The 24,314-nt window shown below is 38.6% G+C and overlaps 1 protein-coding gene across 6 annotated transcripts in view; it reads right to left on the reverse strand.

The window, feature by feature from the left end:
- Positions 1-24,314, reverse strand: part of ano1a (anoctamin 1, calcium activated chloride channel a) — a 60,932-nt gene that overhangs the window by 18,105 nt on the left and 18,513 nt on the right. For 4 of the 6 annotated variants that reach the window (XM_040002216.1, XM_040002217.1, XM_040002218.1 and 1 more), the window contains 13 exons: positions 21,294-21,392; positions 20,574-20,725; positions 10,381-10,435; positions 10,084-10,135; positions 9,284-9,339; positions 8,624-8,665; positions 6,777-6,841; positions 6,393-6,527; positions 5,646-5,806; positions 4,925-5,010; positions 4,275-4,286; positions 1,433-1,504; positions 527-601 (listed from right to left, as the gene is read on the reverse strand). In XM_040002216.1, the coding sequence (XP_039858150.1) occupies positions 527-601; positions 1,433-1,504; positions 4,275-4,286; positions 4,925-5,010; positions 5,646-5,806; positions 6,393-6,527; positions 6,777-6,841; positions 8,624-8,665; positions 9,284-9,339; positions 10,084-10,135; positions 10,381-10,435; positions 20,574-20,725; positions 21,294-21,392 (1,062 nt within the window). The remainder of the gene's footprint in view (positions 1-526; positions 602-1,432; positions 1,505-4,274; positions 4,287-4,924; positions 5,011-5,645; positions 5,807-6,392; positions 6,528-6,776; positions 6,842-8,623; positions 8,666-9,283; positions 9,340-10,083; positions 10,136-10,380; positions 10,436-20,573; positions 20,726-21,293; positions 21,393-24,314) is intronic. The other 2 variants (XM_040002215.1, XM_040002213.1) reach the window with 2 other exon arrangements.

Consider the following 24,314-nt stretch of genomic DNA (forward strand, 5'->3'; position numbering starts at 1 on the left):
TGAAACCAGACAGAAAAGCAGAACTAGTACATACAAGGACTTGTTTTTATTGAAACGATGTGTGAAGGACCAAAATAACACCTATATGAGACACGTGTTTAGCTTCTAATGTCAGAGATTCTGCAGCTGGCTTTGGGCTGTGCAGGGCTCTCTCTTCTGATGATTGAATAAACAATTATAAATGTTTTGACCTCTGAGTCGGGTTTTCTCTGTTCTGTCATGGGGACCAAAGAAGCAGGTTTAATATCCCCCATGTATTGAAGTGTGCCTATCTTCAAGTATTTGTAGGCAAATATAAATACAATACTTCAATTAATAAGAGCCTGAATTCATTTTGTGATTAAGCACATTATTGTCGTCCAAATCTTAAAACTTATGCAGTAACATTATATTCTCGCCTTTCTCATTTACAAAAACCTTTCAACGTAGTATTGCCAGAAACAGAAATAATATGGGACAATGACATCATCACTCATGTTTCAGAAACACATGTTGGTGAACACAGTGGGAGACTACTGGTACTTACCATAAAACCCATCATGACCACAGTAGTCATGTAAGCAGGCAGCCTATCTGTACATGTCAGCTTCACCTTTTCATCCTAAGCGCGCACACACACACACACACACACACACACACACACACACACACACACACACACACACACACACACACACACAATGAAGGGCATTAAGACCTGATGCAGATGTTCTGTTAGTATGTGCAATTCCCCTTCCACTGCCTTATTTCTGTCTTTCAGTAGCAGCCCTTTATACACTGGTCATGGAGTTGCACAAAGCACATATAACAAACATAGACACAAATCAGTGGCTCCAGTGGAGCAGAGTTAAATCTGCCCTCAGCTGTAGTGTCACATTTGAGTGACTTAAAATTGGGTCAAGATGCTGAGATGACTCCATGTTTATAGGATGAAAAAGGTGTGTCCTTGATATAACACAAGGATTTTTTGGGGGGCTCAGGATATCTTACACTCTGAGCCTTATCTTTATTCAAAAGCAACATCATTAACAACCAATTAGATTAAATCAGGCTGTACTCAGAAAACCAGTTAAACCAAGCAAGTTATCACTATGTAGTGACCTCTGTGGCTTGCAGGTCATTACATAGCAGAACACAACATATTACATAGTGATTTACATTAAACGCACATCGACCATTTCGCACACAGTGCATTATCATATGTGCTTATATCTACATCCAATGGCAATTTAGAATAACCAGTTAACCTAACATGCATCAATTTGAACTTTGGGAAAAGGTGACGTGACAACAAACAATGAACCAACACTATTTTAAATCAGCAACTGTCTATGTAAATAAAATAGGATTGTGATTAAACCAATATCCATATTTTCATAAAGCACTGGAAACATGAAAAGATTTTGTCAGAAAAAAATTGACTTAATTTTACCATCAAGCCCGAATGTTCCAGTTTCACTTTCTTTTGCATGACCCGGAACTCGTACTCAGCTCGATTGTGGTCCTGGAAGAGAACATTAGCTTGTTACTTTTATTGATGGTGCTTTTTGTTGATTAGTACTAAATGTGCAAGACGTTAAACTTGCAAGAGAAGATCCCATTTGGAATTCAGAATGGAGAGAGGAATAAGTTAAACAGCCTTGTGGCAAAAAGTTTTGCAAAATAAGCACTTGGTGTTTAGGTTTCTGTACAACTCTGCACAAGAAAAGGAAGATATGTATCAACTCACCATGAAAGAAATACACCAGCTACACCAGTTGTTTATCCTATTTTGGCATGTTACAGAATGTTAAGGTGGAAAGCATCAATCCATCATATTTCTAGCTCATTTAGAAATTTACTGCCTTTATTAAAAAGGCAGTATTTTGGGGATTTCTTATATTTCTGGGACCCCCCCCAAAAAAACAAAAATCCCCAAAGAAACGAACAAACAAGTATTACATAAAGTTTAAAACAATGATGATTAATGATGCATATAATTTTTCCTTTAGGATTAATACCGTTATTTTTCTTCTCTGTATTCTTAAACATTATATTGGTTCCCAATTTTTATTCTTTCCTTCCAAATTTTAACTCTTAACCATTTAATTTACAAATGAAATTAAATGGTTGTGTAATAGTGACGTGTGTAGCTGATGGTGAAATGTTCCTTTAATGGTGACAAATACATGTTTATATCTTAAGGAATGTGATATGCAGCCAGAATTGAATGGATGTGTACCCAGCGGAGGAGGAGCTGTGCGTAAAGAGAAACTGCATCACTAGAAAACAAAGCTGACGGTTAGACAGTGGCCTAAAGGTACATGTGTCAGACTAATGTACAGACACACAGGCTCAGTGAAACACACATGAGCAAGCTTCCAAATAGGAAAAATGACAATGTTGTCCAGTACAGCTGAGTAAGCAGAAGAACTGGTCTGTGCTGAACAAGGCTATTTTTCATGTGGACCGATCAAGTAGAAATAGCTTGAACTTTTTCAAGTAACCATTTTTTTTTTATACCATCTCATCTAGATATTTAACAAGACATTAATTCAGAAGCTGCTTTACATTATCACAGTGTCGATTTCAACACTGACGTATGAACTACAGAAAGTAGACAACAAGAATGTATTTGCTTCCATATTTCCACTGAGATTTTTTATTTGATCCATTTTGGAGAAAATACATGTATTTGACATAAGATTATTCTACCAGCCAACATGTCCACTGAGGTACCACCGGAGCTAAAAGTGATCTAAAAGAGTTCATAAGTCTGTATTATGTGGACCTACCTAAGCCAGTGCTTTAACTGAACCCCATAACCTGCAGACTTGGATCAAGAAGGACCAACATATTTGCCACTTACACAGATGATGCCATTTGCATTGCAACGTTCCTGAACCTTGCACGACCTATCCTACAAGTCAATCCTCCTCAGCATGTTTCACAAGGTCATGCTGAACCCCCACCATTTACTCTGCATCTGCCTAACTGTACGTGGACATTTCTGCCCTAATAATTCTGTTTCAGTAGCTAACTCAGTGTTTTATGCAAGCCATCACAACCTTCAGCTGTATTTATCACCGATTCTAGTTTTTCTACTGGTTTGGTTTTTTCTTTGTTTTGTTGACTTAATGAGGTCCCAAAGATGTATTTTATTCACAACATTGATTTTTCTTCATCACCGAGTCCTGCCAAAGGATGGGATACCACATCCCGCTGATAAAGAGAGGCCACCCTAACTACTGCCTAGCAACTCAAATATGGGGGTGGGATGGCTATCGTTTGTAATAACAACCACACATAATTACCTTTGCTCTCTTTCTTCTTTTTCTAGCTTTACTGCTCGTTTTAATCACCATGTTCGAGACATTTAATCTTGAAAAGTCAGTCAAAAGCCAACTACACTGGACCTTGTGCTGGGCTACAGCATCTCATGAATAACACTGAATTACTTTACCTTAATTCATCTGATTACAAGCTTTTTATGTTTCATAGCTTGGCTCCATTTCCTTCTCAGAGACTTCTACCTGCATTTGCTCTCTCTGAACTCAAAGGTCAGCTAGCAGCTTCTCTAGAACATTCTTAGTTGCTCCTTCATCTAAGGCGTGTCTCAGTCAGTGAATTGTTAAACCATTTTAAATACACATCAAACATGGGGCCAAAATATCCTGCCTGTATTGAATCCTCATTGCATTTGAGATTTTTATTTCAAGAAGATTAAAAGTCAAGAATTGGTAGCACTTGCTATTACAGCTCGGTAATAAAGGGGTAATAACTCGTTACTATGCAATTACTAAAGTAATAACCACTTAATATGCAGGTAATATAATGGTAGCAACAGTAGTTACAGTTGAGTATTATTACCATGAAATGACCGTAATAGGATAATAAGAGCCCCAAAACTGGGGGTAATAATATGGAAATACAGCTCTGTAATAACAGTGTAATAGCAGGGTGACAAGGAAGAAACAAGAATGTCATAATGTGGTCATTTCTAAGTTATTCCCACAAAAAATAAAAGTTAAAAAAATGGATAAAAAAGATAAAAGTCAGACAACTTCAGAGCTGTGAGTCCTAGAAATGCCAAGACTGCTGTATTGATCAACTAATTAACTAGACCACATCTTCAGAACAAACCTCAAAAGATAGTCAAGCCAGATGTACAACACAACTGAACCACAGAGACAAAGTCAGGTAAAAAGACCACATGGAGACTGTTAGACACCTTAAAAGAGAAGAAAAGTAGTTTCAGAACAGATCTGTAACAGTTAGTGAAAAAGAAGTCAAACCTTGTGTTCCCCCTGTGAAGTAAACCAAACACATAAGAACATAAAAGCGATATCAGTTTACGTGTCAAGTTAAAAACATTTCATGTCTTTTAAGAGTAATATAATGATGATATGATATTGTATTGAATTGTACTGTGTACATTATGATTTAAAAGACATTCACTCCTAAAGGTTTGTGTGGGAACCTTATCTTATCTCAACCATTATGTTACTTATTACTGTAGGAATGTGTTTTTAAGATAGCTGCATAGAAGATTCCTGTATCCTTTATATCCATATTTGTCTCTGTTTGAAGAAGAGTGTTGTTAAACCTTAACATCTGCTTTCATGTTTGACCAAAGCACTTTGTAAAACGAGCAAAGATCAACTGGAACATATGGCACTGCAACAACAAACTTCAAGTTTCTACTTCATTGTGTTTCTAGCATCTTGCATCACACATTTATACTACAAACTGTGCAGGTTTTGTAGTTATTGTGGTCCTAAAAATATAATTAGCACATTAACATTAAAAAGATGGACAGTAATATTTGCACAGAAAAAGAACTTGTGCAAAAAGTGCAAACTTATTATTCATTATCACTATTTACTAATTAACACTAGGTAACAATTATGCTCTGTGCATTAAAACACATGTGGGGTTATCTCACCTCCTCCTCCTCTCCAAACCCTGTGAGGTCCCAGACATAGTTGAGTCTCATCTGCCGCCTCTTCCAGTGCTCCATAAAGAGAACAGCTACATAATAAGACATACACAAACTCAACGCATGCTCGGACACCAGCTGCAACATGTTTCTTGCTATTTTCCGTATATATAAATGGCAACCATAGAGAGTATGAACATTTTATATTTTTATTGTACCTGTTCATATAAGGTTATGCAAGTTTTGTTACATAATGTACATAATCAACAGCAAGCAGTGCCTTTATGTAAAAAGTACGGATTTATAAAACTATTTGGAAATCACGTACATTTTACAATCCTCCAAATGCTTTTTGTTAATTCATATAAGGGGTTCATAATAAGATGTGCTGATGTTACATTGCTCACAGCTGATGACTCCACTTGTATGATTGCACCTTTCATATTTCTTAATATAAAATATGAAATATAAAGTCTGGCAGTATTTGGCACTAAAAATACAGTGAAACAAAGGTGCTGGTTCCATAGATCAAAGCTTTAAAATAATACAGTCTTCTGTTCCGAGCTCCTTAGACTACGATGACCTGGATGACTGAGAACCTTTACAGACAATGCAGTCTTGAATTTGGTACAGTTTTAGCGATGCTTTGCTGCACGAGCTTTATTTGTTGGTGGTCTGCATATTTTCTGGTTGTTGCCTATATATTTGGACAGCAATTTGTACTCACCCCATAGAGCCATGAAGACAGAGAAGAACACAGTGGCTGCATTGTCAAACAGATGGCTGGCTTGGGCTGTGCCACATGCTGTTACCAGCTTCCAGTAGCTGCAGGCTTGGTCGCATAGTGGACACATGGTAATATTGTTTCTGGGATCACAAATTTCCATGCTAACAAAAAAGAATAGATTTCAGATATGAATCAGTCTAAGCCAAAAGCTGGAGACACCTTCCCGTCTGTTACTGAGACCAACTTGCTATACTTCCTATGCACTCTTCATCCTACTCTCACTTCTTCCTTACTAATCCTCTCCACCTCCTGATTTACCAACAGTCCTCTAGTACTTCGTTCATCTTCTCAACACATTTCCGTCATTTCTTAGCACATTTCCATTTTTGTCGAACCTAAAATGTGTTGCACACCCTTTCTGGCTTGGTACAAGTCCTTTTCTCGTTTCTTAGCTTCTAGCTCCACATACTCCACAAACTCACTCTAAGCCTTTTCCATTGCCACCTCTCTCTTTACTGTAGACCTACGCTTTCTTGTACTTCTGGCTACGTTCTTCTTGTTATTAAGACATGAAAATGAGAAATTTGCTCACTCCGTTTGTGATGCAAATGTCAACAGGTCACAAAAAACAAAAGAGAAAAAAAAAAAAGTAACCTACCTGCGGTGAGTTTTAGACAAAATTGGAATCATAGCAAGCTGACACTTGCAATAAAGGCAATAAAAAATAAATAAATATGTCCAGCGTACCTAGGTATGTTATCATCGACAGTAGCACAGCCATAGAGAAATACAATTACTCCAATGATGGCAGCAGGGATCAGCATCTGTGTGTAGACTCCCAACCAGGCAAAATACAGTCCAATCTTTTCCCCAAAATATTTCCTGGGTGAGAGGAGATACAGAGGTCACATCACTGTCAAATCCATCACTGCGAAATTAACTGTGATTCCTTAATAGTTGAGCTTAATTCCATGTAAATAGGTCATGTACTGTATGCCACTATTAAAGTGATAATTACAAGACCTATCTGATTAAAATTAATTTCCTCAATTTAAAATCAGAGGACAAATAAATTGTGGTTTTGCAAACTGCATTTCCTATCAGCAATTTTATGCCAGATATGGATCTCACCTGATAAGTCCAATGGGCTGGTACTTGTAGAAGACACTGTAGCTTGCCCACTGTTCGTACAGGAGCTGTGAACAGAAGCACGACTCAATAAATATATCACATGCTACAAATACAAATAAATATATATATGTGTATATATATATATATTTTTTTTTCTTTTTTTAAAGAATTAGAGGCTATTTTTTTGCAGATTCATCAGTTTTTATCAGTTTCACGTTATATGTCCTAATGCAATAACATTTATTGTGCCAAAAGAAAAGTTTCCAGATTTTAATTATAATAATAATCATCCATCCATTCATTATTGGGGGTTCGGGGATCAGAAGTCTATTACATGGCTGACACAGAAACAGACAACCATTCACATATATAGTCATGCCCACACCCAACTGCTATATGATGCAGTTATAAAGCAGTTGACTGCATTAGCTCTGCACATTCTCATTTCCTAATTCTAGCAGGGGGACAGCACATGACAGTTAGCCCAAAAGGTTGATTCTGTTCATCTGGACGTTTTCAGTGGGAGAAATGTTTCGTCACTCATCCAAGCGACTTCTTCAGTCTCAGCTGACTGCAGGTTTCCCCAACCTTATAAACAGGACAACAGGACAACGACTGAAACCAGCCCACTACATGAACAATGGCTGTGAGATCAGTTTTTGATCACTAATATAACCAGAGGGAAGCTACACCAAGTCTGAAAGGTTTACCAAAGTTACATAAACAGGGTGCACCTTTAAGACCGATAGTCTGTATGATCCACTCTGTCACCTGTAACATCTCCAAGTTTCTGGCTTCAGTCCTCAACCCACTGGTGGGCAGCTCTGAGCACCACATCCACAACATTTCAGATTTTGTTGAGAAGGTGAGAGATGTCATTATGGAGGCAGATGAAACAATGGTGTTGTATGATGTTACGTCTCTCTTACTTGTGTTCGAGTCACTGAAGCAGTCGACGTAGTGCGTAAGAGATTACAGGATGACCCTGATCTCAGCAACAGGACCGCTCTCAGCACCGATCAAGTGTGTTTGAACGGTGTCTTCATTCCACCTATTTCACATACAAGGGCCGGTGCTACAGACAGAAACGCAGGTGTGCCGTGGGCTCCCCAGTTACACCCATCGTGGCCAACTTGTACATAGAAGAAGTAGAAAAGAGGGCCATGTTATCCTACCCAGGAACACGACCAAGTCACTGATTCAGGTATGTGGGTGACACCTACAGGCCAGTGGACACTCTTTCAATGAGAATGTACACATCCTGTACAGGGAGGAACGCTGGTTTAAGGGTGAGTCAAGGAGGCCATTTACGTGAAAAGAGAGAGACCATCTCTGAATCGAGCAGGGGGTCTAATTGTACATCTTTCACCATCTCACAGTGCTGTGATTGGAGCCATTCCCCAACTCTCTGTGAATGGTACTCATGGCCATTGATCAAGTGTCATTTATGTGCAATCATCAGAGGAAGAGGAAACCTGCAGTCAGCTGAGACTGAAGAAGTCACCTGGATGAGTGACGACACGTTTCTCCCACTGAAAACGTCCAGATGAACAGAATCAACCTTTTGTGATTTCCTTACCTGGAAGATTGAGCGTGCATCCAGATACATGATAGTTAATTCAGTATCTGCAATGCTAAATGGGCTCGTTATTAGTTATTACGTAGTGCTTTTCTACTTTACTTGAGCTTCCATGATAGCTTCCAAGCTCCATTGTCAGTTAAAAACAGGGTGTAAGGTCACAGTTTTGTCATCAGTCAGTTTAGGTTGAATATAAGTGAGATTTTTTTTAATAGACTATGTTTTGGTGTAATACTGTTACAAAGAAGTATTTGTATTCTCTACTTACCTTCCTGTCATTAGGTTCTGCACTCACCCCTTCAATGTCTCCCTGTAACACACAGGTTTCATATTCAGTATTATACACATTTCCACTGTATAACAGCCTCCCTAGTTGACTTTAGGTTAACATTTAGAAAAGGAATATTGGTAAAAATAACAACAATAATACATTTTATTTACATTTTACAAGCAATTAAACAACAAAATCACAGCAGATATAAAATAAAACAGTAGAAAGACACCATGGAAATAAAAGTCAATACACCATGAACTAAAAACACACACAGCACTTTACACAACTTGTACATTCACGAGTCACACAGCAGACTGGGATCAAACCACCAACCTTTTGGTTATTAGGTGACCTGCTCTACCACCTGAGCTACAGCCGCCCCAATTACAGCATCACAATTAAAAAATATTACTGTCTTAAACTGAGCTACATAAAAATACATAAAATCACATTGAATAAATCACAATTGGTCAGAGAGCTGAGAGTAAATGTAAACAATGTTTTGGTTTTTTTTGTTTCTTTTTAAATAATAGTGTACAAGCAGCTTAGTATTTGTAGATTTTAGGAAACCCACTGAACTATAATCATTATCGTGGTGTATAAACATCAGCCTTCTCAGTCAAACATGGGAGAGCCCAAAAGTGTGATACTCACATCATGGAGGGGATAAGCAGATGTGTACACACCATTGGCTAGCAGACTGGTGAGCCCTGCATGAAGGCACATTTAACAGAATTATAATTCAGAAACAAACAAACAAACACACAAACACACACACACACACACACACACACACACACACACACACACACACACACACCATGTTGTATAATTAAATGCAGAAAAGAGTGCATGATCAACCATTAGTTCGTTATCTGAAGCCCTTGATTTGCTTTTGAGCATAATGTCACAGTCGGCTCTGATCATCGACATATTCAGTAAATCGCTCATAAATAAAAGCTAGTGCAAAGCTGCTGTCCTACAGAGTTTCTGTATTTTGTACAGTTGTGCAGATCACTGCCACTTTTGCTGATAATAACAGTGCCGGTGGTCACAATTTTATTATCATTTGTTGTGCAAATCTGACCTTCCTCTGAGTTATGTGACCGTCAGCTACATTTTATATTCTTAATTTAATTTAATATTTTTCTTCAGGTGCTGTTAAAACCTAGAAGTGGACTTTAAAAATTGTTTTACTGTGTTAGGCTGTTTTTTCGTGTTAGAATAAAGGAGTTTTTTCAGTACAATTCTGTTTCTCACACAGTCAAAAATCCTCTGTGGGATTATTGACGTTCATCTAATATTTCAGCTATTGTACTGATATGGTTAAAATGGACATGATGGGGAATTCTATATGTGTCAAGACCGCTCTCGGCCTGTGGGACTAATCAAAGAGAGACTAGGATTAATTGCACATTGATTCATTCCTAGTATCAGAAAGGCAGATTTCTTACCCAAGGGATATTTGGGTTTCATGCATTTTGTCCTCTTCAGTACCTCATAGACCTGACCGTTAAACAACAAAAAAGAAAACTGTAGCAATAATGCAGTTTGTCTCTTTGAGGATGAGGAGCTGAACATTTAACACAAAACAAAGCAGGGAACTCCGATTCATGAAGTGTTTTGGTTAAATTCCAGCCACTCTCTTGTTGTACAGAATTAGAACCTTATAATTATTTCTTTATTTTGACATGTATCAATATATACAGGGTTAACTCTTCAACCATCCATCTACTAAAACAAATACTTACTATGGAGCTCCGAGTCTTGCTGTCAAAGAACTTGTTCTTGTCAGAGAGATCAAATCTGATAAAAAAGAAAAAAGAAAACAACACAGATGAGTTACAGATGCAAAGAAACACTTGTGGCATGTTTGTGAAATGTGCTCTTTTTCACTATGTAGTCTATATAATAGATGCAGGAAAAGAAAAACATACAGAAAGTCTGAACTGAGTGAATCCGTTTTAATTCCAATATCAGACAGGAATTCCACAAAGCTATTCCCCATGTTACCTCGATAACCCTCAACTTAAATAAAGCTTTTGGCTTTTTTTTCATTTATTAATTATTATTTATTAATCATTTCATTATGAACTGTTTCTTTTCAGATCAGGCACTCCCACCCATCTCGTGTTCTTCTTTCCAGTTCTATGATGTTTATTAGCCTCTCGGTGATATTCTGTTGGTCATTTTGAATCATTCCAGTCAATCAGCAATTGTGTTTTTCATAGTACCGTATTTACCGCACTATAAGGTTGGAGCTCATTTTTTCTCTCCCAGAGGCTTCATAGATCACAACTCTCTGCACTCTGTTACTCAGAGTCGTGACAAAATGACAGGAGACGCAGTTGGGTGCAGTGACTGTCCAGGTGTTTCACATTGCCTGCAGCAGTTATCCAGAATGCATAGAACCCTAGTTATATTTGTAACTCTGATTTTACATCAAAGCCAAACGTCCAACTTAGGTGGTCTGTAAAAAATACCTGAAATAGCTTTTAGGAAAAAATATTTTTGACTCGATAAACTGCTGCTTTATTGTGTGAAATTAGTTTTTGGGATTGATCTGCTGTTGAGTTCATGGGATTCATATAATAATGAGACATTTTTTGAGAAAACAAAGCATGGAGTGGAGCTACACTCTCAAACTTATACATAGCTTCCTAAGTTTTCCACTTAAAAACAAAGTAAAACATATTTAGAAATATCTTTTCTTTTTCTTTTTTTAAAATTGGAGACATAATTACCAATTGAAATATGGTTCCGGAATCAAAATGCCCTATAAGGCGCACGTAAAATCCTTAAATCTTCACAAAAATCGACAGTGCGCCTTATAATCTGGTGCGCCTTATGTATGAATTTTAGTTTGTGCTTACTGACCTCAAACCGGTTTTATGTGGCACACTATGCTCAAAAATCTGTCAAAAAAAGATTTTTAGTGCCACTTTTTGGAGCATTACGGTTACCGTTGCCAGGAGCCTCGCGGAGTAATACGTACTGTGCTTCAACACAACATTACCGTGTTGTGTGTGTATAACGACTCCAAAATGGCACCCGCGAAGAGACACGCTTACGAAGCTGATTTTAAACTTCGAGCAATTAGTTATGCAGAAGAAAATGGAAATAGAGCAGCTGCCAGACAATTCGGCATTAATGAGTCCATGGTGCGCAAGTGGAGGAAGCAAGAAGATGACCTAAAACAAGTAAAGAAGACCAAAAGGAGTTTCCGAGGGAACACGGCGCGATGGCCGCAGTTAGAGGACAAAATTGAACAGTGGGTTATTGAACAGAGAACAGCAGGTAGAAGTGTCTCTACAGTCTCTGTTCGACTCAAGGCAACAGCGGTAGCACGTGACATGCAGATCAACGACTTTTGAGGGGGACATTCTTGGTGCTTCCGTTTTATGAAAAGGCATAATCTCTCAATCCGCACAAGAACTACTGTCTCACAGCAACTGCCAAACGATTACAAAGAAAAGTTGGCCATTTTCCGCACGTACTGCCAGAATGAGATCACTGAAAAGAAGATCCAGCCAGAACACATCACTAACATGGACGAGGTCCCCCTCACCTTTGACATCCCCGTGAACCGTACTGTCGAGAAAACAGGGACCAGTACGGTATCTATACGCACCGCAGGGAACGAGAAGTCATCCTTCACTGTAGTTCTGGGCTGCCAAGCTAATGGCCAGAAACTACCACCCATGGTCATTTTCAAGAGGAAGACTTTACCAAAAGAAAAGTTTCCGGCCGGCGTCATCGTCAAGGCTAACTCAAAGGGCTGGATGGACGAAGAGAAAATAAGCGAGTGGCTGAGGGAAGTTTATGTCAAGAGACCGGATGGCTTTTTCCACAATCAAATCTCCGTCTCTTTTGATCTACGACTCCATGCGCGCCCATCTCACCGAGGCTGTCAAAACCCAAGTGAAGCAAACTAATTCGGAGCTTGCCGTCATTCCGGGTGGATTAACCAAAGAACTCCAACCATTGGTCGTTCAAAGTTAAATTACGAGCTGTGTGGGAGCATTGGATGACAGAAGGCGAACACACATTCACCAAGACAGGGAGGCAACGCCGAGCGAGTTACGCCACTACCTGCCAATGGATCGTGGATGCTTGGGCTAAGGTATCAGTCTCAAGTGTCGTCCGAGCTTTCACGAAGGCTGGAATAATCACTGAACAGCTAAGTAACAGCAACGAGACTGATTCGGATAATGATGAGAGGGATCCGGGCATGCTTGATGCCGAAATTGCCCAGCTGTTTACCGTAACTCAGACACGGAAGGTGAAGAGTTTGATGGATTTGTGGAAGTTGAATGTACTGGAAATGTAAGTGTATTGTTCAATATTTGATGTTTAACAGCTCAACAATGTTAATCGTTACTGTGAATGAGTTGGTTAAATTTTAACTCATCCGATTGTTTTATTCTGCTGAATGCACTTTAAACGCCTTTTAATCCGGTGTGAGAGGGATCCGGGCATGCTTGATGCTGAAATTGCCCAGCTGTTTACCGTAACTCAGACACGGAAGGTGAAGAGTTTGAGGGAATTGTGGAAGTTGAATGAACTGGAAAAAGTGTGTATTTTTCAATATTTAATGTGTTACAGCTTAACAGTGTTAAGAGTTACTGTGAATGAGCTTAATAAAGGTCGAGTTATTTTTTGTTTGTCTTAATGAGTCTTATAATATGATGCGCCTTATGTATGAAAACAGAGCCAGTCTTCAACAGTGCGCCTTATAACCTGGTGAGCCTTATAGTGCGGTAAATATGGTAGTTGTTTGCCCTTGTTTATAAGTTCCATCAGCTCTGTCAGCCAGCATTAATATGTTACAGCTGCAGTTTTATTGGTTGAATGGTGTTCTTGTTTCATACCAAGAAACGTAACATTTCTTTGGAAATTACATCATTTAGTTCAAGACAACTGTGGAGATATGTAGGAATCAAAAGCATTTCTAATGAAGCCAGAAATGCTTTGTAAGATACATTTTGTAATCTAGAACTAGGAAAGTTGCTTAGGTTAGAGTGATTTCAGAGCTGAACATTAAATAACAGAGAAAATGTGGAGGGATATCTCTTGCAAGCTGTTAGTCAGAGCTCCAAATATAGCTGCTCACTGCCCACTCTCTCCTCCATACATCCCAGCAGGATGACTGTAAGACATTAGTGTTCTCTTATTACTGCCTTTAAAAGCAAATTCACTTATAGAGAGAACATAAAGCCTCTGCAGCCTATATTTAGTCAAGTTATTCTAAATCTTTTATTCTGTGATTTCTCTTTCATTGTGCTGATAAAATAAATGTTTGCTGTAGACTAGCTTTATTTGATCACTATACGAACCTGATCATGATGAAAGCTTCAGCTTTCCTGTTATAAAGTTGTAAAATTGCCAGTTCCAACTTCAGTTCAGTTTAGAAAAACAATATGAAATATCAAAGTCTATCCTGTGAATGTATTTTTCTCTGATTCCAGATTTTCAGTTATCTTCTCTCTGGTTTTTAATTCTAAAACTGATAGTAATGTTCTTGTTTCCCTCGGAGAACACTCTCTGTCAGCTAACATTGCTCATTTATTCAACTATTTAATGTTTTTGAATGGATACATCGAGCTTCCTTTCTTTATTATCCACATTTTAAAGGTGTTTAAAATTAACACACAACTGACATCAAACACAATTAGCATATTTTTAATTTAGTTTTTGGTCACTTGATAAATCTAAAACCTATATTTTCATTTTGTATCGCCTCTGTTTCAATGTACAGCAGGCACTGAAAATTGTTATTTACGACTTGTTCAGAAACAGCCTTATAGCTTCTTATCTTACTGCTATTTGCTACTGAGTATAAAGTGGGTTTCTAGGCTCTTTCTAGGAAGCCACGAAGATACTTGAATGTATTCACTTGGGGCAGAAATTCATTCCCAACCTGGAGGTGGCACTGCAACCTTTTCCAACTGAGAACCATGGCCTCAGACTCAGAAGTTCCAATCCACATCTTAGTAGCTCTACTTTTGGCTGCAGAAACCCCAGAGTAACCTAAATGCTTCATAAAGCCGACAGAATCACACCAACTGGAAAAAGCTAGGATTAGATGCAGAGAAAATTGAATCCAACCTCTTAGCTGTGCCTAGAAATTTGATCCATAAATTATGACTAAAACTGGTGACAAAGACTGGAGTCCAGTACACTCAGCGAAGTCTTACTCTTTGCCAGCAGTACAAAACCAAGTTTCCACAATGGTTGCACAGGGTCCAAATAGCCAAAACCATTAAGCCCAGAACCCCATATTACCAAAGCTCCCTGTAGTGTACATCTCAAAGGATGCATTTGAATACATTCTTGAAGTGCAAAAAACAGATGAAGACTGGCTGGACAACCTTCCATGTATCCTTGAATAGCCTTGAGTGTCCCACTACTGGGACAAAAGCTACATTTTAACTTCTGAATTCAAGATTTGACTAACGGGGAGACGTTCTTCTCTAGTATCCTCAAATAGAGCTCCTCAGGGAATCGGAGAATTGTGATATAGTTAAAGCACACTATTTGTTCCCCCTTTTTTAATAGGTGGACCACCACAGCAATTCAGACAATAACTAGGATAACCCCCAACATTTAAAGCATGTTTTTAACCATCCCAGGGATCTCAGCTGACCCTGTGTTTCCAGACTACCTTCTCTACAGCAGACATGTCAGTACTGTTTAGGAAAACTCAAATTGCTGCTACTGCCTGAATGCATCCTAAGTTGAAGTCAATAGCAATCCAGTAAACAGTGGGTAGGGAAAATTTTCCCTTTCCAAAATTTTCTGATGGTCTGCCCGAATTACTTTAAACCAAACAAAAGTCTTTCAGAAATCACCAAGGTTTTGTTTCAGTTGGTACCTAACAGGTGTATCCAGGATCTCAAAAGCCAACAAAGCTCAACAGGACTGCTTTAACCTGACAGCATTTTTCATCTCTGGTGTCCACCATGTAGATCATGTACTGGTGCTACAACAAGAAGCAGCTACCAAATAATGAAAGGTCTGTGCTGCCTCCTCAGCAAAAAGGCTGTGAAATGAGGTTGAGGTTTCTCAACCATAAGCTCAGGCTCCTTCCACACCAGAGAGGTGGCACTCCATATGCCTAAAGGAGCTGTATATTAGATCACCAAGACCTTCAACTGTACACCAATCCACAAAATACGGGATCTGTAGGTCTTTACCTATATAAGCTGAGCCCAGCCAGGCCCTATGGGTTAAGGCCTACATGCTTTCAAATGAATTGGCTCTAGGGTGGCGCCCTGGGTAAGGTTTGAATCCCTGTTGAATATATCGTCACTGAATTTTTGGAAACTCAAACCAGTAAGCAAGCTTACTTGCAAATTTCACATAGGGTCAAATACTTTGTTGTCTTCATTTTAATTTTGTTTTAAATAATAGATTGAAGATGGCGCCGGATGTCATGGCACGCCGTCTCTCGGTTCTGCAATGTTTACGTTTTATGTTCGTAGTGGTGTCCCTGCTAGTTTTAAAAACTCACTCCCTGTTGGTATATGAGCGACAGACGCTGCTTAACATCCGTGACTCACTACTGAAGCTCTCCAGCGTTAGCGAGCGATGTGGAGGACTCCCACCGCCTCTGGCATCGGTACCGGGGGAACTGCATCGCCGTGATCCCCCCTGGAATCCTTTGAAACGGAAGCGCTGGAGAAGTGGACGAATGCGCGGCACACGCTCTGGGAAGCGTGTTCGGGTCAGAACTCGGATGCGGTGGGTCCTTACCATCGGTGACCCTGGCTGTTTAGGACTTTATTTTGGCCTCAAACAGCGCTGCCTTCTTCCTATTTACCCGACGTCATCGGAGCACGCTCACCCGAGGCTGCTTCATTGGTCGCCATGCCGACGGGATACGAGGAGAGGTGGAGCAAATATGAACAACCTACAAATACTGCCTGCTACCACGGATGGACAGAGAGTTAAATTAGCTCTCTTAAATGCAAGATCCGTATCAAATAGAACTCATGTTCTTCGGGACTTCTTTGGTACTCATAAGCTGGATGTCATGCTCCTAACTGAGGCATGGCTGCGCGCTGGTGAACTGGCACCCTTGCTGGAACTTTGCCCCACCGATGCCAGCTTCTTCAGCTCCCCCAGGTTGTGTGGGAGGGGAGGCGGGGTAGCCTCTATCACCAAAGACGGTTTTAAATGCAAACAGATACAAAGTCCTGGTGTTTTTACCTCATTTGAGTCCCAACTTCTGACTTTAGGCTGTCCTGTGGTTCTAATTATAGTCATCTATCGTCCACCTAAATATAATGACTTGTTTACTTCGTAATTTTCAGACTTCTTGACATGTTTTATCGCTCACTATGAAAGGATTCTTATAGTGGGGGACTTTAATATTCATCTGTGTTGTGAGGATAAACCCCTGGTCAAAGATTTCTTGAATGTACTTGATTCCTTAAACTTCACACAATTTGTGTCTGGGCCAACACGCAAGGGCCGCACTCTAGACCTTGTCTTGGGCTTGACCGAGTTAATCATACAGACAATCGGTCTTAAAGGTGCATCCTGTTTATGTATCTTTGGTAAACCATACAGACTTTGTGTAGACCCCCCTGGGTACAGCCTGTGGTATGAGGTACGGTCAACAACATTGTCTTGTTCTAACTGCTTCAGACAGTCTATCACCCTCTTCCTATAACCACTACCTGGGTCTCGTTTCAGGGGCTCATAAGTATTTTCATGACTGAGCAGTGACAGTTGTCTGCCGGAAGGTTGATGATGATGTTGTCATTACTAAGTGATGTGAGTGCCTTGCTCTCCTCCATGGTGATGTTGGATGCTGGGGGCTTTGCATTGCTGAGACAGGCTAAAACTTTCGTCCGTAGTTGCTCTGCTTCCACTTCTGCAATATTGTTGTTTCAAACTGCTGTTTCTGTGGCTGTGATCAGGTCCACTAGCTGGATTTGTCTCGGCGTGACAGCAAAACTCAACCCTTTAGCAAGGACGTTTTTCTCTGTTTGGGTGAGCTGTCTGTCAGACAAATTCTTCACCCACTTGTCCACATCGGTGTTTCATCCTTCTCTCTTCTGGCTGTTGAGGACACTCTCCGTATTTTGCCGTGGTTTCCGACGTACAACAAGTAAGTCAAACTTCCTTTGTTGCCTGGTCTGAGACTTCGTGTGCTGTGCTAGACGAGCCTTCTCACCTTTTTAAGAGTATTCTCATCTAGAAGCATTGTCAGTCTCTGTCGCATCCGCTCTTCTTGAGATTTTAGCATGTCGATGGTAAAATTTGTTTGCCTCACCCGTTCATTAAGCAGCTGATGCTGTGCCTTCTGGAGGATTTTTGTTGCCCGGAAGCCTTTAACTGAAGAGCTCATTTGCAAACTTTTAGGAGTAATCCTGTTTTGTCGGCATCTGAGACTGAATCTCAGGTGGTTCCTGTTATCCGCCATCTTATGTGCTGTTTGCTCATACTGACGTCCAAGCTCTAGGCAGTCCTGGATGAGTGACGAAACGTTTCTCCCACTGAAAATGCTACGTCCAGATGAACAGAATAAACCTTTGGAGATTTACTTACCTGGATATCATCAGTTGGTATGTAATTAAAGATGCAAGCAATTTCTGTTTAACTGTATGGAAGTAGGCTCCAGCATATTTGATTCTCTTTTTAGATATTTTTATGCACAGCCCTTTGAATGTCAAGGTATATGTCAAACACACATTCATTTTTCAAGTTAATAAATGTAATTAATAATTAATTGGACAGTTCCTTTTACGTCAATTAAATTAAGTGATGATTTGTTAACCTTGTTTTTGGGCAAATACATCATGTATGGGATAATTGTGTGTTTGTCCCACAAAGATAAAGAAATGCTGCCAATGAAAGAAAAGTAGCTCTTAAAATACAAAGAGTGCAGAATTATTAGGCAAATGAGTATTTTGTCCACATCATCCTCTTCATGCATGTTGTCTTACTCCAAGCTGTATAGGCTCGAAAGCCTACTACCAATTAATCATATTAGGTGATGTGCATCTCTGTAATGAGAAGGGGTGTGGTCTAATGACATCAACACCCTATATCAGGTGTGCATAATTATTAGGCAACGTCCTTTCCTTTGGCAAAATGGGTCAAAAGAAGGACTTGACAGGCTCAGAAAAGTCAAAAATAGTGAGATATCTTTCAGAGGGATGCAGCAGTCTCAAAATTGCAAAGCTTCTGAAGCGTGATCATCGAACAATCAAGCGTTTCATTCAAAATAGTCAACAGGGTCGCAAGAAGCGTGTGGAAAAACCAAGGCGCAAAATAACTGCCCATGAACTGAGAAAAGTCAAGCGTGCAGCTGCCAAGATGCCACTTGCCACCAGTTTGGCCATATTTCAGAGCTGCAACATCACTGGAGTGCCCAAAAGCACAAGGTGTGCAATACTCAGAGACATGGCCAAGGTAAGAAAGGCTGAAAGACGACCACCACTGAACAAGACACACAAGCTGAAACGTCAAGACTGGGCCAAGAAATATCTCAAGACTGGTTTTTCTAAGGTTTTATGGACTGATGAAATGAGAGTGAGTCTTGATGGGCCAGATGGATGGGCCCGTGGCTGGATTGGTAAAGGGCAGAGAGCTCCAGTCCGACTCAGACGCCAGCAAGGTGGAGGTGGAGTACTGGTTTGGGCTGGTATCATCAAAGATGAGCTTGTGGGGCCTTTTTGGGTTGAGGATGGAGTCAAGCTCAACTCCCAGTCCTACTGCCAGTTTCTGGAAGACACCTTCTTCAAGCAGTGGTACAGGAAGAAGTCTGCATCCTTCAAGAAAAACATGATTTTCATGCAGGACAATGCTCCATCACACGTGTCCAAGCACTCCACAGCGTGGCTGGCAAGAAAGGGTATAAAAGAAGAAAAACTAATGACATGGCCTCCTTGTTCACCTGATCTGAACCCCATTGAGAACCTGTGGTCCATCATCAAATGTGAGATTTACAAGGAGGGAAAACAGTACACCTCTCTGAACAGTGTCTGGGAGGCTGTGGTTGCTGCTGCACGCAATGTTGATGGTGAACAGATCAAAACACTGACAGAATCCATGGATGGCAGGCTTTTGAGTGTCCTTGCAAAGAAAGGTGGCTATATTGGGTGCTGATTTGTTTTTGTTTTGTTTTTGAATGTCAGAAATGTATATTTGTGAATGTGGAGATGTTATATTGGTGTCACTGGTAAAAATAAATAATTGAAATGGGTATATATTTGTTTTTTGTTAAGTTGCCTAATAATTATGCACAGTAATAGTCACCTGCACACACAGATATCCCCCTAAAATAGCTAAAACTAAAAACAAACTAAAAACTACTTCCAAAAACATTCAGCTTTGATATTAATGAGTTTTTTGGGTTCATTGAGAACATGGTTGTTGTTCAATAATAAAATTATTCCTCAAAAATACAACTTGCCTAATAATTCTGCACTCCCTGTAGTTTAAGACCAAAGCGTCAAAGCATGACGCTTTGGTCCTAAACCATAAGAATTAAATGTGTAAAATTAGAGAAATTATCAATTACTTTGCTGTATTGTGAATAACCACGGGGTGGGTTTTTGTAAAACTTGTGAAAATGCAGTTAAAAGTAAAAAGTGACTTCTTCAGTCTCAGCTGACTGCAGGTTTCCCCAATCTTATAAACAGGACATTTACTGTACTGTTTATAAGAAGTACTGTACTGAAGAAGTCACCTGGATGAGTGACGAAATGTTTCTCCCACTGAAAACGTCCAGATGAACAGAATCAACTTTTGGAGTTGAAATTGGAAATTAGTAACAAGCTACAAATTTGTGGTTGTCAACAAACTGGACAACTCAGAGACAACACACACGGGTTCTATAGTGTATGCCTAAGAACATGTGTAAAAGCCTAAGTTTGAGATGTATTATTTTTCAATTGTCTTTATAACTATAACCAGATATTTTACTTACAGGTGCTGTTTTTCTCTGGAGAAGGGGTGAGAGAGGGGTTTCTGACACTGTGATCGGCTGGTATCGACTTTAGGGTGGAGAGGAGCTGTAACTTTGTGAATGAACATCCTGATCTTCTCCACCACGTTGCTGCCTTGTTTCACTTCATAAACCTGCAGAGGAGATCCAAATAATAAAATAAAATAAAATAAAAAAAAAAAAAAAAAAAACCAAACAATCCAAAAACTACCCAAAAGTAGCAATTTGATTGAATAATGATTTCATTTCAAGAGCTAAAATGTAATATATACTTTTTCATTTTGTGTTTACCAGCCATTCACTTCAAGAGCCTTGAAAGGTTGAGGTGTAGAGAGCTGTAGTTCTTTCTGTTGCTGTGTTCTTTCACATACATTTTGCTGTCAGTTTATTAAAAACAGGCTGATGGTCAATAAATTTAAAAATAATTTACTTAGGTACTACAACGATCATAAACTGGATTACATTATTGGAGATACTTTCAAGACACTTTAAGAAAAGCACAAACTAATACAAATAGGGGACTGTATGATAATTATTCCAATTATTTGTTTTACAGTGGATATTTTTGGACTGAGTCAGCTGATATTTTGTATTTTGTGCAAAGGATTGTGCTACAGGACAGCATCTGAACACTTCTGAAGTCAAAGCACAGCAGCAACACTGAGTTCATATTTTAGAAATGGGAAATAATTGGTGGAGTACCTTCTTTGTTGGCATTTTGAGTTTCATGAATTCAGCCTCTCGACACAAAACATTCCAAGGAGCATGGATCTTTAAGAAGCCAACTCCAGGGATAGTACTCTGAAATACAACAGAGGTTTGGATATTTCAAAAGTCTCAGTAAAAAAAAAAAAAAAAAACATAATTAAAAATTCTAACGGATTAATTCCAAAAAAAAGAGCACATCCTAAATTGCAAAGTGCACAAATATAATATATACACATTCTACTGTTTTCTTAGCAGAAATCAAGTTAAAAACATGCTTATGTGTTTCTGCAGAGAGCCTTTTTCATCATTTAAAGTAAAACTTAATTCAGTTATATCCATAAGGGCAGAGTTAAAATCACTTTTATATATACACCATTACTTATGCACAGTGAAGAATAACAAGTACAGATATAAGCAATTATAAAAGGATGCAAATACCCCTATGCAATTCTGAGCCAGTTTGACCTTTAGGCATCAAGATCTAAGCCTAGCATCTCAACAAAATTCACAAACCATTTACACAGACTGAGGTGAAGCATCCTGGTGTATTTTTTTTTAAATATTTTTTTCATCAGCTACAAAAGTCAGGAAACAGAGTGTTCAGAGTACGCTTTGATTTTGATCATTATCATGATAGCCCATACCCCTATAAAACTCTGTTCATTTATGTCTTTAAGGAATTTTCCGCGTTTTAACTAACTGGTGTGGTATATGGCTTTATGAACAGATAAAGCAGAGTATTACCTGCATAGCAGTGAAAATGTATGCTATGTCCTCTAATGACACAATTTTACAAAAATGGATTGAAGCAAAATCACAAAAGAACACCTTTGTGATTTTGTTTTTAAAAAAAACAAAAACAAAATTAATAAATAACTTTGAGAGGCTCTTATCCAGAGCCTATCCTTATCAGGATCGCAGGGGGCTGGAGCCAGCTACCATACAGCAAGAGGCGGGGTACACCCTGGACAGGTCGCCAGTCTGTCGCAGGGCTCCCACCCAGAGACAGACAACCATTTGGACTCACACTTAGGGGATATTTGGATTCACCAGTTAAGTGCATGTCTTTTGGCTGTGGGAGGAAGCTGGTGTACCCGGAGTAACACAGGGAGCATGGAGGACCACAAGAGTCACACATATCGAGATTCTGTGCTTGAATAATGAATTATGCAATAAGATATGTATTTGTAAATTCATTATTAATTATTTTATGTACTGAAACATTAGTAATTTATTACTTAGCAATTTAATTAAAAATAAAAACACTATTTATAAATCAATATTTCAAAATGAATTATTAATCCATTAATAAATACTTGATATTCGACAGAACATCACTTCATATTCTATACTGTTCACTGGTTTCACCATACTTAAACTATTGTGCAGAGGTCTGGGGCAATAACTATAAAACCACATTACATTCACTTTTTACTCTTCAAAAAAAAAGCAATTCGAATCATCCACATTGCAGGTTACAGGGAACATACAAACTCACTATTTTTGCAGTCGATCTAGTAAAATTCCAGACAGCACAAATTCTATTCAAAGCAAAAAATAAAGAACTGCCAGGTAATATTCAGAGTATGTTTTTTTGAAAGAAGTTATAATTTAAGGGGTTTTTGTAACTTCAAAACAGGGAAGGTACATACTACAAGAAAAAGCTTTTGTGTTTCTGTTCATGGAGTGAAACTGTGGAACAGTCTGAATATGGAATTAAAGCAACGTCCAAACATAAAACTGTTCAAAAAGAGTTATAAAAATATGATCTTCTCCAACTATAAAGAAAAGGAAAATATTGAAATCATGAGAATGTCTCTATTTAAAATTTTTTTTTTTAAAAAAAATCATGATGTGATATTATAGTATATAGTATATCAGAAATCTGTTCACTATTTTTATTACAAATTATATCAGTAAGGAAGCTGACTAAATATTAACTGATAATTTATGGCAAAGGGGTGGGATTAAATAAGTGTTTACTTCTTCCCACTCCCTTTCAACATGTAAATTAATCAGAACGGTAGCTATATTGAAATGTATTAATCTTTTTTGGATAATATTTCCCCCCCCCCATCTCTTATTTTCTTTTTTTTTTTTTTTTTTTTTTTTTTTTTTTTTTAAATGTACCTGTATATTGTTTGCACGTTTGAAATAAATTACCAATCAATCAATATTAAAAATGGATTTCTAAAATCAACAATGAAACTCTCAATAAAAACCTCATTTCAAAAATCAGTTTATAATTCCCAATTAAAAACACTTATTTTCAAAACAAACAAAGAAAAATACAATTTAAAAGGTAAATAAGTAAATGGATTCAAAAATCAAAGATTTATTTATCACATTAAAAATGGTGATTCCACTCCTCATTTGAAAATGCTTTTCCCTTTCCTGTTAGCTCACAGACTTGCTATTATATTAGCAAATCTGTGAATTAACTTTTTAACTAATAACTATTGGATTAGCTATCCGGTCTTTAAGTCTGACGCCATTAGTCGTGCCTGGGCCCAAACTCAGCTGCAGGTCCCCAAGTCACATGATCACTGCGGCATCACTGAGAGTTAAAAACAGTTTACATTCTTTCATCTGTAACAAAATGATCGGCGTTGCTGCTTTACCAGGTGTAACAATTAAGTTTAACATCCAGTCATCCATGAAAACCGAATTTATGAAATTTAACAGAGTTAGAAGTCAGCAGGAAGTTAGCTCGCTAGTTTCCACGTAAACATGATATAACGTGTTCTGACAGAGAGATTTCTGAAACAAATTAAGACGTACAGCTCTACTATCACTTCCAACATAAATGCAGACAGAAAACTAAACGGCTGTGACATAGGTAGGGTTACTGAAGTTTGGCTAACATAGCTGTGTCGCTACGTGATTGCTAGCAACACAGCTATGTTAGCATAATATAAACAGTGAAGCTGGAGAATGAACAATAACTTCAATCGGGAGAACAACTGAGATAATCCATCCACAGTACGAGGTTAGTTATTAATATAGTGCTGCATG

The sequence above is a fragment of the Simochromis diagramma genome, unplaced genomic scaffold (genome assembly GCF_900408965.1).
Source record: "Simochromis diagramma unplaced genomic scaffold, fSimDia1.1 OVJJ01000430.1, whole genome shotgun sequence".
NCBI lineage: Eukaryota > Metazoa > Chordata > Actinopteri > Cichliformes > Cichlidae > Simochromis > Simochromis diagramma.